Source organism: Pseudoliparis swirei, chromosome 1 (assembly GCF_029220125.1).
Source record: "Pseudoliparis swirei isolate HS2019 ecotype Mariana Trench chromosome 1, NWPU_hadal_v1, whole genome shotgun sequence".
NCBI classification, from domain to species: domain Eukaryota; kingdom Metazoa; phylum Chordata; class Actinopteri; order Perciformes; family Liparidae; genus Pseudoliparis; species Pseudoliparis swirei.
Genome location: NC_079388.1, coordinates 11,886,762 through 11,906,356, shown reverse-complemented (window position 1 = coordinate 11,906,356; position 19,595 = coordinate 11,886,762). Strand labels below are relative to the sequence as shown.

Sequence of the window (19,595 nt, the reverse complement as noted above, 5' to 3'; positions counted from 1 at the left end):
AAATTATTGAAGTTCATTTCTATGTTGGAATGGAGGAGTGCTAAGTATTTCGGTTTTGTCCATGTACAGTAGATCTGCTCCTGTACTTGCTCTTGAAAGAATGAAAACAATTTAAAAACACCAACAGAAATCTGCACTCTTCTGTCACATTTCTTTTTAATTATCTTAGTTGCTTGACTTGTTTTTCTTATTTTATCATCAGACAAAAGTCATGTCCACACCCATGTTAAGAATGGAATTCATATTTTAAATGAGCAGGTTTGGACTGAGTTAGAGGAGTACCCAACTCCTTTATTTAAATGTAGTCATACTGCAGTGGAACAATACCACTTTAAAAGTATTATTTAAGCAAGCAAAGCAATTTAAAGTATCAAAAGTGAACGCACAAAGTATTCTGCATGATATTATTTGATTATTATGACTGTTTCATTTTCATGTAAACAGGATTTCAATGTCGTTGGTCAAGAAAGAGCTAATTGTGACTACTTCATACTGTTGAGCAAGGCTGGATGACCAACTGGGCAAAGATTGCACTCCCAGCAGCCCAGGTTCACTGCGTGCCAATGGATCGTATATAATTTGATTGATTGCAACATGTTGACTTTGCACCACTAAAGTACAATAATTACATACTAATTGTAACCCTGTTTTGTTGAGGACTCCTGTTTTAAAGTCTCATTTTGATTTAAAAAAATCATTTATACTATCCACATGATGCATATCTCTAAATAAAGATGTATTTATTACGGTCCTTATTGCAACAGGCATCCCCGTTTTTGCTAATCCGTGGTCAAAGATACTCTATTTCTATTTGATAAAATGCATTGCATTTTCAGCAGGGATGTTCATAACAATATCCCATACTGCTCTCTAGCGGTTAACGGAAGTGCTGCATGTAACTTTGTATGCATTGATGCTGTAATGAGGAGGTTGAAATCAAAATGTTCAGAAAGCTGACATATCCCAGTTGCCTCAACACACTGAACTCACGCTGATTCTCTGTGACAAAACAAGTCATACCTGCATTAATTCCATGTCCCCACATTGAATCTAACAAATATCGGTCTGTATGTATCACTGCAATTCAAGCCTTGATCCAAACCACAGAAATTTATTTGGATGCAAAAGCTGTATTATGCAAGGAAAAGCAACATCAGAGGATGAATATTTACAAGACACAATGCACGTTAGTAATCATACATTGGCATGGACAGTGTCAACAGAAATTTACTGTACATTAAAATCGGATGTACCGTTGAGAAGCATGAAAGAGGGGGAAGGTAAATATGATATGGCTGTGCTTCCACAGTCGAAGGATGTTTAAATTAATGATGTTACCATCAGTCAAACTAGAACCAAAATACAGTGACAAACCTTCATTGGTGTCATTAAAACATGAAAGCACTTAAGTCACTGAGTTGTAAGTGTTTTGGAACATTGGACATGCTTTATTTCAGAACTTTTCACAATTTATTTAAACATCTCACATATACAAAATAGGTACAATAGAATTTGTGGTTTCATTTTTTGAGAGAGAGCCTAAAAAACGTTCAGAATTGGATGAAATGTGTGCTGTCAGTATGAACACTGTGGGCTATTGAATTTTAAAAAGCCTGAACAAAAAACAAAACAAAAACTTCTAGACAAAACAAAAACCAGACATCAGAATTGGAAACATTCCACCTGCTTAAAGTGGGGGAGCATCGGGACGAATGCAAGACTCCTCACATGTCAATACAAAGTAATACAGTAAAAGTGGTTAGCTCCACAGCTGCATATTAGCACCATAGATCTCTGCTTCAAGTAACTGAGCACCTTCCGATACAGCTTGAAGCATTAGAAGTCTTAACATCTCGGTTGTGGACCCAGGTTTTGTCAAAAGTATTTTCTTTAGGTACAGGCATGAGGTAGCTTAAACCTTTTTTTCATGGAAATTGTGGTTTTAAACCTCCTCTTTGGAAGATATACAAAGACCACAAAGTGATGCATACTTTCAGCGTTTTTATTACACTTCTTTTATTTTTTACAAAAGGATGACATGATGTTCCACAACAAGCTGTTTTCCCACGTCCCTTTGGGTTGCTGTATTAATTTGCATTGCACAAATGCAAATTCAGTCCATTCAGTCCTCTCAGATAGTTGCCCATCTTAAGCAAGTGGATGTGCAGATAGAAATCAGCATTCAGTATAAAAAAAACAACACAGAAAGAAGGGCAAAGATTTTGTTTTTTTCGTTCTTTCTCTCTTTTTCGATTTTAATTTATCATGAGTCTATTTATTTGAAACAGACTGGGCCAATGTCCAAACCAAACTCCTGATCAGCTCCACCAATGTCCAAAGGTGCAATGTCGAGGATGGGCAGGCGAGATGGTTTATTTGTTCTGTACTCAATCACTGTCTTGCTCCATTCACCAGTGTGTCTCTGCAGGCGTAAAAGGAAGAAAAGGAGAGACCAAATGTTAGAAATCATGACACCAAAAACTGCAATGATATTGCAATCTATCAACACCAGGGGAGGTGACAGTAATGACCAAAGAGCAACTCACAGTGCAGCCATCCTCCAGCACGGAGAAGGTGAAGCGACTGTTGCCCTCGGCTCTCAGCTCAACATCGTTGGAGCCCTGGATCACCACAGCCTTCTTCAGGTTACCGGTCTCCTCGCTCATGTAGGCATTGCTGTTCTTGCAGTGGTAGGTGATGTTCTGGCTGGCCTGGTTGGACAGCAGGCGCATGAAGGCAAGCTGGGTGGCCATGCTCTGGGGGCTGAGGGTCTCATCGTTGTAGGCAAACTGCACGAAGAAAAGAATAGAACATATTACATCCGTTTTCACTGTTATGTCCTGGTCTTTGGTGTTTTAAACCTCTTTTATTTGAAATAAAGTAACACATGCTTCCTCTCTGTAGAAGCTCACCTCAGTACCACCGTTGATGGTCTCTCCGAACCAGACGTGCTTCTTGCCCTCGGTGCTTCTGAACCAGTTCTTGCGGGCGATGCTCTCGGGGTGGGCGTGGATGCAGGTCTCACGGGTGGTGAAGTCGCAGAAGACCTTGATGGCGTCATTGATGCATCCCTGGTTGGGGTCAATCCAGTAGAATCCTACAGCGCAGGAAAAACGAGTGTTTTACTTTACTGCATATGGGCTCCAAAAGACATCGTAACCTTACTAAATGTAAGTGTATTTGGCCAACAGTGCTGTCAGATTCAGTTGAGTTTACCGTTGCTCCATTCGGGGTGGCTGAGCTTGATGTCACGGCAAGTGCGGGCAGGGTTCTTCCTGGATCCCTCAGGGGTGAGCAGGTTCTCGATCTGACTGTTGAGGGACTTGATGGTGGCATCGACCTCGTAGTCCTTGGCTCTCAGAGAGGGCTGATCAGCTCTGTACTCATCGTATCCAGAGACATCATATCCACCACCAGAGGGGCCGGGAGGTCCGTTCAGACCGGGAGATCCAGCAGGACCCTGATGTGGATAAAAGAGACGATTGATATGTGGATCCCAGCAGTAGTCGTCAACTGTCTGATGTACGAGACCCTAGAAGTGCTTACAGAAGGTCCAACGTATCCAGGGAGTCCACGAACACCAGTAGAGCCAATGTATCCATGGCCGCCGGCTCTACCATCCTTACCAATGGGTCCGCTGGGTCCACCGGGTCCCTGAAGAGGTTATCACATGACACAGTCAAACTTTTATCTTTTTTGGAAATCAGGATTTCACATTACTGTATGTCCTGTATTTGGTGTTTTAGTGATCCCGAAAAGAACAGAATGCAAAAGAGAATATTGAGTTATTAATGTTATGTCAACTTTAGAAACTAGCTCTGAATGTGGTTCATCACATTACAATGAGCACTCTCTCTGTCATGGTTTCTGCCACACTGACCTTGACTAGCTCTGCTAATAACTCGCTCACAAAAAAGCCTTTGACTTAAATTTGCGTCTCGATGAGAAAACCACAGGTGCATTGTGGGTTATTAGGATTCCACTCACTCTGGGTCCAGAAGGTCCATTGGATCCAGCAGCTCCAGCGTCACCGGAGGATCCCTAAGGGGAGACAAAGTCCATAACTGAGTGACATCATAGATAGACATTGTAGAAAAGGTAAATATCAGCACATATTTGGTGTGCATTATGATGGTATGGGTCACTCACTGAAGGTCCAGGCATTCCCTGGAGACCACCATGTCCACGCAGACCCTTCATGCCTCTCTCTCCATTGTCTCCACCAACTCCCTTCTCACCACGGCTTCCAGCGGATCCCTATAACACACAGGCGCATGATACATCCGTGTACTTTTAAGCAATTAACTATTCTATGTACTCTTTCGTTGACTATACAGGTTCATTGTACTTACAGCGCCACCTCTAGCTCCAGCTGCTCCAACAGGTCCAGAGGGACCTCCTGGGCCCTTGAGACAAGAAGAGACGGGAATGAAAGGATTAGAAAGCCGATTCATGTCAATGTTGTGTAACCTGCAAATGGTTCTGTTTGGAAGTGGTCGAGCAGTGACTTCATTGCTGTTTGTACGTACAGACTCTCCACGGTTTCCAGATCTGCCAGAAGCTCCAGAGGGGCCACTAGGTCCAGGGGAACCAGAAACTCCCATGGAACCAGCAGGACCGGGCTCACCACGGTCTCCCTAAACAGGGTGGAAAGGTGTAGATGTGGATCAAAGCACAGCATATGTGTGTGTGTGCACACAAGTGCTTCAATGTGTATGGACGGGCATGAATTACCTTGAATCCAGCAGTACCAGGACGGCCAGGGGGTCCATCGTTACCAGAGTTACCCTGTAGATGGCAAAGAATATTACAGCTTGCATCAAAGTTGATATCTCCTTATCAGGCTATCGGGTCTTGTGAGTCAATTTTTGTGTGTAATCTACAGATGTGAATTTCAACCAAGAAATCGTAGTTACATTTACAACAAGTCATATTTCGATCAACTACGAGTACTTCGACTTTGATACTCTCTCTACATTTGGTTACCACTACCAGGTCATTGCAGTACTTGTTATGGGCCAGATCAATCCTTACCTCACGTCCGGCCTCTCCCTGGGGTCCGGTCATACCAGGCAGACCAATGTTGCCAGAGAGACCACGAGATCCAGAGGAACCAGTAGGTCCAACTTTGCCGGACTCTCCCTGTGATAGGATTCGGAGAAAACCACTGGGTCAAATACAGTCACAGCCTTGATACTGTATGTGATCCAATAGGAATAGAATTCATGTTTGACCCTTTGGTAGATCTTTTTTTTAGCAACGGTGCAGTTGTTAATTCAAACCATCTTGGAAAATGGGCATGGTGACTAAAAAACTATCCACAAATTTACCAATCCACCAGCACCGCCAGGTGTTCCACGATCTCCTCTAGCTCCAGCCAGACCGACGAATCCATGAAATCCAAGAGAACCACCGGTTCCAGAAGTACCAGGAGCACCCTAGACACACAGAAGCCACATATTCATGTATTGGTGATGGATGTATATGGATCTATATGCCCATAATATAAATGGATACTCATTCATATTTATTTTTCAAACAGTTGTTGTCAACATTTCAGTGTTCCATGGTCTCATGATTTTGATTTCTAACTTACAGGGGGACCAGACTCTCCAGAGGCTCCTTTCTCTCCAGCGAGACCAGCGGGGCCAACCATACCCTGCTCTCCTGATGGACCACTGGAACCAGAATCACCACGGAGACCACGAGGACCATCCTTTCCGGAGGATCCAGGGAGGCCAAGGGGTCCGACAATACCCTGTGAGGAGAAGAGGAGCCGAATGTGTTCATGTCAGGTTCTCCGTTCCACTGATATGAGAAGATGATCTGAACATGTTACGTAAGTCATTCAATGAATTGAATGTGGGCTTGCATGTGTGTGTGTGTGTGTGTGTGTGTGTGTGTGTGTTTGTTCTCACTTATGTTCGGCAATATAAGAGTAATACTCACAGCGGGTCCAGAACCACCAACTCTACCAGCAGCACCAGGGAAACCAGTCATACCCTGACATAGGAAACACACACGATCAAAGGTTACACAGGGGTCAACAATAGTGTGTGGTGTGTCTGTTTGTGTGTGTCGTGTGTGTGTGTGTGTGTGTGTGTGTGTGGAGACATCAGAGAGGTAAAATAAGGACGTTTTGAGGCACAGATAAATAAATAATATTTATTTTTTTTAAACAGAAAAAACATTACATGTTCGATTTGGCTTCCTTGAACTTGTGACATTTCATAAACATAGCTTTCAGTTCCGCTGCGGCTACGATCGATTTTCCTAAAATCTCCTTTATTGTCAATCTCAAAGTCAACTATTTGTGAGCTTCTGGTTCAATTGCTGCAGGAAAAAATCATTCTCATAGTGTTTATTGTGGACAACTGAGAGTTACTTAATAAACAGTGGTCGTCCTCTGACATTTTCATTTGTTAAAAATATAACGTTTTCGATTAAACTGGCTCTTTAGTTACATGATGTTAATTTCCAGTGGTGGCCTTCACTGGAGTTGAAGGGAGTGTGTGACTGACAGGTAAAACATTGATTATATATGTGTTTATATATACTGTCGTGTATTCAAGGATCTTAAATGCTTATGTTTATTGCACGTATTCAGGAGGAAGTATTTTCAATGTTTTAGTACTCACAGGAGATCCGTTGGCTCCACGACCGCCAGTAGGTCCAGCAGGGCCAGATGCGCCCTAGATAAACAAAAATCCGACACCATTCACATTACTCCTATCTCATGTGAGTATTTAAATTGTACGTGCTTGTATGTCCACTGCAAAGGGTACTAACAGGAAGTCCAGACTGTCCAGCGGGTCCAGCGGGACCAGATGGGCCACCTTCTCCCTTTACTCCACCAGGTCCACGCTCTCCTCCTGCGCCAGTCTGACCATCAGAACCCTGCAAACAGGAAGAATAATGGGGCGTGGTCAATATCTGGGTGTGTAATGGATTTGCATCATCATATATAGGATTCTGTATTGCAAGATGATCGGCTGCAGGCTTACAGGAGGTCCAGCGAATCCGGGAGATCCAGCAGGTCCAACCTCTCCACGCTCTCCCTGTGGAGGACAAGTAGTGGGTCAGAAAGAGCATTTCTTTCTGCACATAAAAGCTGTTCGTTGTAAGTCTTTGTGTGATATTTATATGTCAACAGGTGATTTATGATGAAACGGGTTATAATAAAGGAAGTCAGCCACAGCTACTTACAGAGGAGCCACGAATTCCAGCGGGACCGGAAGATCCGAAGCCACCGCTCTCGCCCTGGAGGAGAGAACAGTGAGTGTTTTCATTAGCATAGCTCCAGCCTCTATCCATCGAGCCATTATCATCCGCTCATACACACATGATACATCTTTTATCAGCAGCACCATTGTTATTAACAGACTTTTATTTACCACACAATGCTAATGTAGTGTCATTGAGGGTTTCTTTCGCCAGAAATATCGGTAATAAATGTGCAGTAAACAGTTTGGGAAAAGGCTGATGCAAAGTTGTGCATCTGCCTGCTGCATTTATTATGTAATCACTTATGCCATCCGAGATTGAGCTGTCGTTGAGCCATTGCTGTCATACTATAAATCAGCCATCAGGTGGCAGTGTTGAGGTTCTAGCATCAGATATAATACTAAAGTGGGGGTTCTGTGATGATCAATGATATGGATTTGGGTTAGTCAGCCCAGAGATCATTTCTGACTGTGATTTGATCTCAAACATACATCTTGATGGTTTTCTTCTTTAGGTCACTGGTACGAGAGTCTGCCATCCACCTTGAATAATGTTGGAGGCAGCCATTTTTTAGCTCGTTAATAAGCTCCATTACATTAATTAATCTGTGTTACGGTTTTCATCCTCAATGCCCTCATTCTCATGGTTCATGTCAATATTTGTTTTGTGGTAAATAATATCCACACGTCACCAACTCACCTTATCACCATTGGCTCCAGTGGGCCCAGGAGGTCCAGCGGGTCCAGCCATACCCTAGAATGAGAGAGGAGACCCTCAGACCACGGCTCTGGTTGGTACTCTCACACATTGTAACATCAAAGAAGAATTAGAGTTGCACTTACACGGCTACCATCTCTACCACCATTGCCGTCAAGTCCTCTGTGTCCACCCTCTCCCTAAGAGAGAGAGAGAAGGAGGGAATAATGGAAAGGGTTAACAGGGACCACGTACAACACGCTTTAAGACTTCAAATCGGATTATATGGAGACATAGTTAAAAGCTCATTTTCAGGTGACAAGCATACACATTACATAAAACAAGCATTATGAAATAAATACTGATCACTATATACATAGTCGAATTATTAACAAACCTCATTAATAAATGAGTGCTATTTTAAGGGCTGACATGCCGCTATATTTGCTGGGGGTATATTTGTGGAGTTTACCTTCTCTCCCTTGACTCCAGGGCCACCAGCACCTCCACGCTCTCCAGGCATGCCACCTTGTCCCTGGTGTCCAGGTCCACCTGCAGCTCCAACGGCACCGGGCTCTCCCTGGAAACACACATGACAAACCACTGTTCCTGTTTTGCATAGAACACACATGATTGTATGAATACCGTACCCGTACACATGAGCTTGGCACCAACGTGTTCTGATTCTACGGGATCATTGTACTCAGAAAAGCAGATAAAGAAGCATTTTTGGGAAATATTTTGTACCTTGCCACCATCGGTTCCAGGGGCTCCGGCGGGTCCACGGGGTCCAATGGGTCCCTGAGCTCCGTTAGATCCGGCAGCACCGGAGTTACCGCGCTCTCCCTGCAGGAACACACAGAGGGAGTCAGTGTATTGTCTTCAGCTCGTTGTTTTAGTCTATGAATGCGCGTGTCATCAGAATATTTAGTTGAAACTAAAATGTTATATGCCCTTCTATTTTATTTCGTTGTATTGTATATTTGTAAAAAATTCTACTGTGTTGAGACATTTCCCCTGGGGATGAATCCAGTAACATCTCATCGAAAGAAAGTCTCCATAGGACATGAACAGGTCAACTTACCTTGGCACCACCAGGTCCAGCGACTCCATGGTCTCCTAGGATTCCCTGGAGAGAGACAAGAACCGTCAGAGCTGCTCATTCCACAGTGTGTGTGTGTGTGTGTGTGTGTGTGTGTGTGTGTGTGGTTCTGTACAACATGTTGGAAGTCAGTGTGTGTTACTTACTCTTTCTCCGGCCTTGCCAGCCTCTCCAACACCTCCAGCGGGACCGGGCAGACCCTAAAAACATCGAGCCGCAACATCAGGACCAAAAACGACTTAACAGTTCCATTCTTACAGACGCTGCTATCTCCAAAGTACCCCATGTTGTATACATCACATGTGTCCCTGAACCTCTCACGAAGATGGGTATGGAAATTGGACTGAAATTGCTCTGATAAATGCACTTTTACGTTTTTGAATATGCTTTTTAAAATGTCCTTTTCTTCGCTCTGTTTACGATGAGCTCATATAATATATAATATATAATCAGATAATGGATCCGAACCTGGAAACCAGGAGCTCCAGAAGATCCCTGCTCTCCCTTATCACCAGGACCACCCTGTAGCAAGAGAGAAAAGAACAGTGTTACAAATGGCACATACATGGTGTCGGTATTTATCTGAAAGGGCATTTTAATATCTGCATATGTATACAAGGATACTTACAGCAGGTCCAATGGCGCCAGAGGCTCCATTGTTGCCATCAGCTCCAGCAGCTCCCTAGATGGGGACATGATCACATGTTATAACAACTGACAATGGAGCTGGACCGACCTTGATAAAAGGTGTTATCAGTGAGTTACTGTGAACACTTGCAGGTTATTTTTTGGGGACTTACTCTCAGTCCAGTGGGGCCAGAGGATCCCTTATCGCCGGGCTTGCCAGCTGCACCCTGAAGGAGGTAAGAGGTCGGTTAAGCACAGGTTACGATACATTTACAAATTAAAATCTCAATAGAGATGTTGCTCCAAATGCCTATCGTTCCGTCTTGGCTTTGCTGCTACTTACAGAAGGTCCTTTGGGTCCAGGGAAACCAATGTTTCCGGGCTGGCCTCGAGACCCAGATGGGCCGGGAGGTCCAGAGCGGCCATCTTGTCCAGCTGGGCCCTGGAGGAGGAAACAGAAAGAACAGCAGGATGTTAATAGTGAATATGAAAAACATTAAGTATTGAGATTGTATCCTAAAGTAAAATGTTGTGATATTATGATGAATAGATTCTTAAGTTTCAGTGTAAAATTTAGATTTACTCACAGCAATTCCCTCCTTGCCTGGGGGTCCGGAGCTTCCAGGGCTTCCTGACATACCCTGTACATGACAAACATCAATCAATTAATCAACATATTTAAATCCCTTGACCCAACAACCTTTCAACAGTATTGGGTTCAATCATGCACACAAGGCAAATTAATTTCCCACAATAGCCTTTCACTAAAATCATCACAGCGCTGCTGCTCCAAGCTCGACTTTTTATTTTATTTGACCGAGACTCTGAGAACTAAGATGGAAACCAGAGGGAAAACAAACTGAGCAGAAGACTCACCCTGAGACCAGCTGGGCCAGACTCACCGGCGCGGCCAGCATCTCCGGGGGGTCCACGAGGTCCACCACTACCAGTGGAGCCACGGGCACCAGGCATGCCCTATGAGAAGGAGACAGAGGTCCAAGAGCAATGAGGAGGCAGTTCCACCTTACGACTCAATGTCGACTATATCGGGAAGCGAAACGGAACTTTAACATCTCATCGGTGTAATGAATTATAGATTTGTGCTATAGAAGTGTTAGGGGAAGGAGATTTGTTCACGGCACACTTACAATGGGGCCAGTTCTTCCGTCGCTACCAGGCATACCACGGCTGCCAGGGCTTCCCTGTAAGAAAGACACAGGCATCAGCAGCTGATCCAAGAAACGTGGCTCTGAATACGGATCGATATGGGAGAGACGGCCCGGTACTCACTCTCGCTCCACGGCTTCCAGCAGGTCCACTGGCACCGAGCTCACCATTGGGTCCTTTCTTGCCCTCCTCACCCTGAGGTCCGGGGCCTCCCTGAGGTCCAGAGTTACCCTGAGGAAGGCAACAGAGAAGTTTGAGGGACAACCGCCTTCACATTTGGTGAACTTTGAAACTAAAAGATCAGGATGTGAACTCACAGGCTCTCCTTTTGGTCCACCATCTCCCTTGATGCCGGAAGCACCAGGATCTCCCTAAAACAGAGAAACAGACAATATTGGACTATTTTCACAATTATGTTTACATCTGCATACTTTAAAAAATACTTTTTGTTGTCATTGTTTGTGTGTTTGTTGTGTACTCACAGAGAGGCCTCTCTGTCCAGCTGCACCCTGAGGGCCCTGGGGTCCAAGTCCTCCTCTTGGTCCGGGGAAGCCAGGAGCTCCAGAAACACCAGAGGCGCCCTAAATAACACCATGACGGACAGGTGAGCATCACCAGAGCCGATCTTGATCATTATCTACTTTTTAATACAATACTATTTTATTTTCAGTTGTAATAGAAGCAATAAACACTGCATCCTGCAATTGGCCATATTAAAATAAGTCAAATAAAACAACCACATTATTGATGTGGTATCTGTGCAGCATTGGTTGTCACCTCTGTTTGACCCAACTGACATTTGACCTTCGCATGCCCTCATAGTACAACTTGAGTACTCACAGCAGGTCCCTTGGCTCCATTCAGGCCATTGTTACCGGGGTTTCCCTGCAGGGAGAGAACAAGCAGTTAGGGAATCTTATTAAAACACTTTATAAACACCTTGCTACAAAAATGTGTACGCTCAACGTTTTTCTTCTAATATTTAAAAAGTGCCCTCTATAGATAGGGCATATGTCATAATATCACACAAGGTAACTCAAGTAAATGACATTCACACTGCTCTGTGAAGGATTACGTTGTGGGGAATGTGGCAGACGAATCAGAACAAATCAGAGGAACATATTTTACAATCAATGTCACTGGAGTTTAGGAATTACTCAGTATAGTTGGGAACAACGCAACAATCAAGACAAGGATCAAACAAATGTGTTTGCGTGAGTGTGAGTGGTCACGGCTTGGTATACGTACGATGGGACCAACGGGGCCAACAGCTCCATTGGTACCGGGCTCTCCTCTAGCTCCCTGACCTCCACTTAGGCCATTAGATCCAGCAGCTCCAATCTCTCCCTGTTAATGACAGAAAGACATTCATCATCAATTAATGTCACCGGAATGAGGCAGTTTCTTGTCTTGGAATTATGAAAAGAATGGTCAACAGTGGCCGAGGCTGTTGGATGTCTGAACTATTCCCATGGGGATACACACTAGAGGCTCTTTGGATGGTGGACGTCGACAAATGGCTGCGTGGAGTTCTTTCGTCTGACAGATGCTGACGAGAACCCTCTCCGTTTGTGACCCTACGCATGAACATCTCTGGGAGGATGTGTTGCCAGCACAGGAAGTGGCATCACAATTACCTTGGGTCCGGGGCCTCCGGGGAAACCTGGGGGACCAGCAGATCCGAGAGGACCCTGTGTAGAAGAACAGCACACATGACATAAAGGTCCAAGCTCACATTAAGTTAGTCTAATATGGGTGCAATAATATTCATTAATAATATACAAAGTAGCATAAATACAATCTGGATTGGTATCTTGAGTTTAATATACCCAAAATGCATTCATTTTTCAAGAGTTTAAAAGGTCAATACTCACAGAAGGGCCAGAGGGTCCAACGTTGCCATCAGCACCACGAGAACCAGCAGGTCCAGCAGAGCCGGGGCGGCCTCTCTCACCGGTCATACCACGAGATCCCTACGGAGAGAATACGCAATAGAAGTCGTGAGAAATGTGTCTTCACTGCAGTCATGTAGTCGCAAATGATGAATAACGGCAACATTATTGCGAAGGTAAATACGTTTTTTTTGTATAAATGGTGAACTCGATCAAAAACTTACAGCCAGTCCAGGACTTCCATTAGTTCCCTGGGTACCAGACTCTCCCTGTAGGAGAGAGAGGAGAGGAGAGGAGATAAGGCATGTGGAGGGAAGGGACTCAATGTCAGAGGTGAAAAGCTTATCAAAGTATTGGTAAACACTATCCTGAATTTTGGTTTGTGTGAGCATTATATATCCAGTTACACGATGTTAAATAAATGCATCCTCGCAGAAACTACAATGGATTACTCCAAGGTCTAAATCCTCAACTCATCAACATTAATACATGAGGAACTGGGATGCTAAATCATTGAGCACTCATTGGGTGCCCTCCTTACCTTGGCACCGGCACCACCGTTCTCTCCCTTGCGTCCATCCAGACCAGTGTAACCCTGTATCACAGAAAGAGAGGGATGATTATGATGATTATGAAGCTTGTGGGCGATATGGAGGGATGAAGAGTTCTATTACTACCACTCCTATTAATTAGAACTAAACCGTGCTACTTCAGAAACAAGTCGGGAGAGATGAAGGACAGAGTGAGGAGTATGTGGCATGCTTGTCCGAGCTCTCAGATGAATATAGAGTGACAACAAGACATCCAAAGTATCACGTAAGACATTCAGGAAGCGTGTTTCCCAGGAAGTTTGACTAACTGGGTTGATCATTATGCAGAACCGGGACTGAACATCCTAAATGGCAGCCATTAAGCTGTATTAAATCTAAATAGCTCATCAAGGAGGCGGGAAAAGGGAAATTACTTCCATAATCACTCCCAGTAATCCCAATAATTTAGTCCACACAGGTGTAGCTCTTCCACCATGTTGTTGTTGTTGTTGTTGTTGTTGTTTTGGTGCAGTGTTGTCTGCTTGCCTTCAAGCCAGTGGGCTTCATGTGATTAGGTGAAGCACGGAGTCAAGGAGAGGACAAGATCAACACTCACTCTGTGGCCCTTCATTCCTGGAAGGCCGGGGGTTCCAGGGAATCCACGAGCGCCCTGCCAGTCAAAATAGAGAAAATATTACTGAGACGTGCTTCATATTTATTGTTCAGATGCTGATGATTCTATATGTGTTTGTTTGTATTCCCCTTGTTTGGGAGACCGTGTCTTACCTGAGGGCCGGCGGTACCTCTGTCTCCGGGCTTGCCAGGTCTGCCGTTGTTAGCCTGTGAGGCAGCAAAACATTTCCATTGGACTTTGTCGCTGCTTTAGTCTTACTCGACTTGTTAACTAGTAGTGCCGGAAAGGTGCCTTTGGAAACTCAAACGTATACGTACATCCTCTCCAGATTTGCCAGGGGGTCCAGAGGGTCCAGTGGGACCACCATGGCCCTTGGGAAAGAAAACCAAGAACATTTAGGATCTCAAAGACAACACATATGCTGAGGATTGGGGCATCACATGGATGAGTCTGACAAAGAAATGTGCCCAGAGTCGCTCTAAACACATGATCACTCAATGAATGGTATTTTGGAGGATGGTCTTACAGTCTGTCCGGGCTCTCCGGGCTCACCGGGGTGTCCAGTGTGTCCCTGAGCTCCCTGTTGAATGACAAGAGGCCGTTAGAGATAATACAGAGTCCTATATACTGTACATTATAGCAACAGCAGAATATATATAGATTAGTGTGTGGGTGTGTGAACTTACAGGGGCACCGGCAGATCCGGATGGGCCTCTAGCACCAGACAAACCCTGAAAAGGAGAAATAAGTTCATTAAAGACCTCATTCATCAACAATAAATGAATCTACGCTGGTGCGCTTCGTCACGTGTGTGAGGACTGGAAAGGTGTGAGATAGGTGTTCAGCCATCGACTGTATATGAAGGCTAGAATGTAAAGACACACAGAAGTAATAGACAGCTCAGGTCAACAGAAGTCTGGATCTATTGAAATAAAGGTTGGTTTGGAGGAAGATAAAGGTGTGTGTGTGTGTGTGTGTGTGTGTGTGGTACAAAGAGAGGATCCCTCACCATGGGTCCAGGAGTATCGGGAGCTTTTACATGATCGTACTGAGCAGCAAAGTTCTGAGAAACAGAAGAAAGAAATATTACAGATTAATCAGTCATATTGTCACTACTGAACACGCAGAGCATAAATCCAGTTCCAAGCGCTCGTCCCTGTTTCCAGGAGTCCATGTCTATGTTATTAGCATGACACAACGATCAGCCATGAAGAAATGCTGTTGTAACATACCACAGCTGAATGGGCATTTTTTAATTGGTCCTTTTTGCACCTGCACACTAATTTACCATCAAATGGAAGTGAGCATCCTTTATAGTTCAGGGGTTGAAGTCTCAAAAGAGATTTTACTTATAGTACTAATAGAAATCTAAGCGTTCAAAAGGTCAAAGGTCATGGAGTTATGACAGCATACAAAAAGCAGAGCAGCAGGGGTGATTATTAACGCTGGACCGTGAGCTCTGACACACACACACACACACGTGTGGCGATGATTCTCCTGCAGGTTGCATAGTGAGGATCATTGGAAGTCAAACTGCTGCTAAAAGTGCATCATCATCGTTTAAGTTTTTCGACCACTTTTGTAGAAATTCACTGTAGAGCCAAGCGGCTTATTTAGTGAGTATAAATAGTGGACTTACTCCTCCGAGTCCAGGGGGGCCAGGGGGTCCAGTGGGGCCATCATGCCCGGGCTTGCCATCTTTACCATTTGGGCCTTGGGGACCCTGTAAAGCACAGATGATATCGTGAATAAACACATTTATGAACAGACGCTGATACGATGGTTTATTGTGATTCTTGGATTATTGTATTTCATGAATGAACATAATCAAGAGATAAATAGATAAAGCTTTATCAATGTTGTCGCAAATTGTGTTATCATACGATATGACGAGCAGACTTCATTTCAGTAACAATGAGAGGAAAACAATTATACTAATGTATAAAATGTATTTGCTCATAGATTAAATGAGGTAACTGTTTTAAATAGTCGCCATTATTTCCATTCGCATCACTATTATTGCCCCTAAACACCGGGGCCTATGGGTGATGTGAACAAAGGGGTGTGGCCTACTGAGGTTAGAGGGTCAAATGATGTCAACACAGTGCCAAAGATGCATACAAAAATGCACCACATTAAGGGCATTACATTCATATCTGGTAACAGTTGTTAGATCAAAGGAGGCAGAGTTTCAGCTTACCCTGTCACCTCGAGGTCCTTTGTCTCCTCGGGGACCCTGCAGCAGAAAATCACTCAGTCAGAGCAGAGCACAGAACATTCTCATCTGAAATACGCCACATGTAACAAAAAGCTCATCAAAACCAGATGGGAAATATATTTAAAGCAATCTGGTACGATGAGCCAATGCAAAGTGTATGAAACCCAACTTGATGCTCCGGTGAGAGGAGAAGCAAGTGAAAACCCAGAGGTTACAACAGACATCTGCACTCTGCCCTCTGACCTCTTCTCATGTAAACCACTCGTTATGTGTCTGATATGCCACACTGAAGGTGCTAAGTGACCCATAAGAACCACATTATGTGCTCACCTTGACTTTTCCCTCAATAAAAAAGAAGATACATGAATGTAGGACTTATTTATTTCGTCTTGTCAGGCCATTTAACGTCTAAATTCATCTCTCTTGTCTTTTGCATGATGATGAGTGACCAATGTGAGAAACAGCTACGCCTGCTAAATAATATGTGGTACTATAACAAGGAAACATTAAACATGCTCATGCAGATCCAGGAGTTACAATCAAAATGCAGGCGAGCAATGTGCACTTGATATAAATAGTCAAGGTGTGCACAGAGATGCTAGAAGGAGCTTCCCAAACCAGACTCAACGACCTCTAAGGAGGTGTTTTATGTTAGTCCATGGAACAAAAACAGTTCTGAGATGGTACCAGAACCACACACAGCATACTGCACCTTTAAAACATTAAACTGATAAACCACGCTGAGCAATCTCAATTATGAGCCGAGTCATTTGAACTAACACTCGTCAGGTGCTGTTGGTCTTACATTAGAGGGGCCTCATTCTAATGTATAACAAGTAAATAAATTACTATTTTTAACTTATCCGAGCTGAAGAGCTCAACCTTTCTTAACTGGTCTGAGATCAGCTTTCGTAAATCAAAATCAAATTCTTATCAAGGAGCAGGGGACGACTCCAAACTGATCCAAAGCCAGCTGTGAGGGGCAAACCTCCCTCTGCCCCTCAGAAAGGATCCTTTGTAGCAGGCCCCATGGGTACCTCAGAGCTGTGGTTTTAGCTTTCGTTGACACAAACTTGAGCCAATAGGACCCTCACCTATTCATGGACAGGAAGGGAGAAAACTGAGAAATAACTTGGTTCAGAGGCAGAAAGTCCTCAATTAAATGCTCTGCCATCGTTGAGATTGCTCACACGGTCGAGGATAACCGAGAGGTCCTGCTTTCATGGGATATTTCACAGCGTTGGAAAATTAAAACAGCAAAGGGACAAGGTAAAGCTATCATTAAGACATGTTGCTTTCATGATTTCATGCATGTGTACTAACCGAGTCTGTGGCGTTGGAGAGATGAGGAGGAGGAAGAGGGAGAAAAGGAGGGTGGGGAGAGAAGAGACTCCGTTAGAACATTTTGAGAGCAAAACAGCTGCTGAAAAAGAGACAATGTCATTTCAATCCATCTCTCATCTTTTTGATTGCTTTAACCTTGTTCTGTGGGTCAATGAAAAGAGTTGTCACACTAGACCGCAACGACACTTTGCAGAAACAAGACTGGATGCATTCATGTAGGATGTTAAAATGCACAGTAGCACCGTTACATTATAGTCATAACATATTCAAATATGACTTGCAAATGTTCATCGTAAGACAGAAAGTGGCCATTTTGTTTGTTTTAAAGGAATTCAAGACTGTCAAAAACAAAACAACATTTATCACCAGAATCTCGAAATGTTAAACGAAACCTTCTGTCAGGCGGAAACCGTCTGGCTCTCCTGCATTGGTTATATGCTATCATCCTGTTAACTGTAGCACACGTCTCTGCTCATGTGTGAAAGTGTCGCTGAGGGCCTTCCCTGCATGCTAAACGTCTTCACTCTGTCTAACTCGGTATTGAATGTGAATCTCGGTGTTCAAGAGCATTCCAGAAGGATCCGGCTACTGACAGGCCTGGACTGGTAGTTTGTGCCCTTGGGACATGAAAAGTTAGACTGCTCGTGTAAACAATATACCAATTACATCACTTGGGGCAAGATTAACATCAATTATTTAAGCTGTTCTGATTTATGTTGCTATATTGTTAAAAGGTGTAGTTTCTGATTTTGTGTAAAAAGAGGTGCATTTTTAGCCCAATTAGATTGAATCCTGCCACTATTCGAAAACAGTAAAGCAGTTTTGATTATCTGATGACTCCATACTGGCTAATGTTCATGGCTGATTTGTGCATCTCTCATCCAAAATGTGTTGCAGGTGGACATCAGCTGGTCATGGCTGGGCTTGGCCCAGCTGGGACCTCCCCATGAACTCTAACACGTCATGTCCAATCTACACCACATGGTGGCGCACTTGGACATTCAAGGTGATAGGAGACTATTTAACTCCCTCTACTATGACAATACAAAAGTTACCAAGAAGCTTTAACTGGAATGCATAGATTGTGGTCAATTCTTTAAATCGTTTAGTGGCCTAAATAATAAAGCATTCTGCAGTAAAGTCTAACTATACAGAAAATCATAGACAAGTCATGGCACATATCTAAAACTACTATAATCTGTAAGCATTTAGTCTAATTTCTACTTAAAAAACTTGGAGAGGAACAATTTAATTGGTGCCAAGTAGAAGTTTCCCCTCATGGCCACCAGGGGGCGACCTCACTGTTTCCTATGATAAAGCTTCATTAGCTGGGCGTCTGGATGGAACAATATGTACAACGCCCCACGAAGTTTTTCATCTATTGTCGAAACGAAAATTCACAGTTAACCTATTTAAAAGACTCCACATGCATTAAACGTTTTGAAAAGTCACTCGGCCGATTACTTTAGAGGTATTTTTCAAAGCGAGAAAACTTTTTTTCAAGAGTGCAACTTCTCCCTCTCGGAAATTACTGAAATATAAAATAATTGTATCCTTGGGGGGGAAAATGTGAAGAATCCTCTGCATGAGCTAAATCCGTTTATTCTGCAGAGCTTTGAGCTGTCTTCAAGTTGACCTTCATGTAAGTCCCAAACAAAAGTCAAAGCGCAAGATCCTCAAGCAGTGGGACCCAAGAAAAAAATATCCATCACAGAAAAAGAGCAGATATTCAAACTTACATTGACATGATCCTAGGTATGAAGTTACTGCAAGCAGCAACAGAATCCGAGTATCCACAAAGCTGAGCATGTCTAACCAGACATGCAGACTCCTTGTGCCGCTAAACCCCTGTTTTTAAACCACCTTTAAGCAGGCATACAGTTGTGGTGAGACGAGTTACTCCAAACAGAGCGGAAACCTGCTGCCGTGATGCTAGAATAATAAAGTTCTGTCAGCCCTATATATACGGCAGGAGGGTCCTTCGTCTGCGTGTCAAAAGTCAGCCCACCGGCCAATGAGAGAGGAGAAACCCAATCGGACTCCCATCCCTCTCCAGCTCACGCTCAGTCATGTGGTGCTGTATCTGCCTCCTCTCCACCAGAACGCGCTTGGCAAAGCTTTGGCGATGATGACGAGTGCAAAGTTTTAATTAGATCCATTC

General features: G+C 43.8%; 1 protein-coding gene across 1 annotated transcript; it reads right to left on the bottom strand.

Annotated features, from left to right (window-relative positions):
* Nucleotides 1–1,095: 1,095 nt before the first annotated feature.
* On the bottom strand, nt 1,096–19,351 carry col1a2 (collagen, type I, alpha 2). Its single transcript, XM_056420026.1, has 49 exons — nt 19,170–19,351; nt 16,073–16,124; nt 15,512–15,595; nt 14,882–14,935; nt 14,559–14,603; nt 14,399–14,452; nt 14,190–14,243; nt 14,025–14,078; nt 13,855–13,908; nt 13,250–13,303; nt 12,933–12,977; nt 12,691–12,789; nt 12,454–12,507; nt 12,065–12,163; nt 11,657–11,701; nt 11,299–11,397; nt 11,134–11,187; nt 10,940–11,047; nt 10,798–10,851; nt 10,526–10,624; nt 10,237–10,290; nt 9,993–10,091; nt 9,823–9,876; nt 9,651–9,704; nt 9,491–9,544; nt 9,169–9,222; nt 9,005–9,049; nt 8,668–8,766; nt 8,393–8,500; nt 8,067–8,120; nt 7,924–7,977; nt 7,207–7,260; nt 7,005–7,058; nt 6,790–6,897; nt 6,639–6,692; nt 5,950–6,003; nt 5,597–5,758; nt 5,331–5,438; nt 5,035–5,142; nt 4,735–4,788; nt 4,530–4,637; nt 4,353–4,406; nt 4,150–4,257; nt 3,988–4,041; nt 3,547–3,654; nt 3,217–3,460; nt 2,913–3,097; nt 2,547–2,789; nt 1,096–2,422 (listed from the first exon to the last, which is right to left on the bottom strand). Exons 1-49 carry the CDS (start codon nt 19,241–19,243, stop codon nt 2,276–2,278), a joined length of 4,071 nt encoding a protein of 1,356 aa, XP_056276001.1. The 5' UTR covers nt 19,244–19,351; the 3' UTR covers nt 1,096–2,275.
* Between the last annotated feature and the right edge of the window lie 244 nt (nt 19,352–19,595).

Excerpts from the sequence above, each read along its gene's own strand:
- col1a2 (XM_056420026.1), bottom strand. The coding sequence starts at position 19,243 with ATGCTCAGCTTTGTGGATACTCGGATTCTGTTGCTGCTTGCAGTAACT. Across the intron at positions 5,759-5,949 it reads TTGGTGGTTCTGGACCCGCT|GGTATTGTCGGACCCCTTGG; the intron begins GTGAGTATTACT and ends TTCTCCTCACAG. Across the intron at positions 4,638-4,734 it reads CTGGTACTGCTGGATTCAAG|GGAGACCGTGGTGAGCCCGG; the intron begins GTAATTCATGCC and ends CACCCTGTTTAG.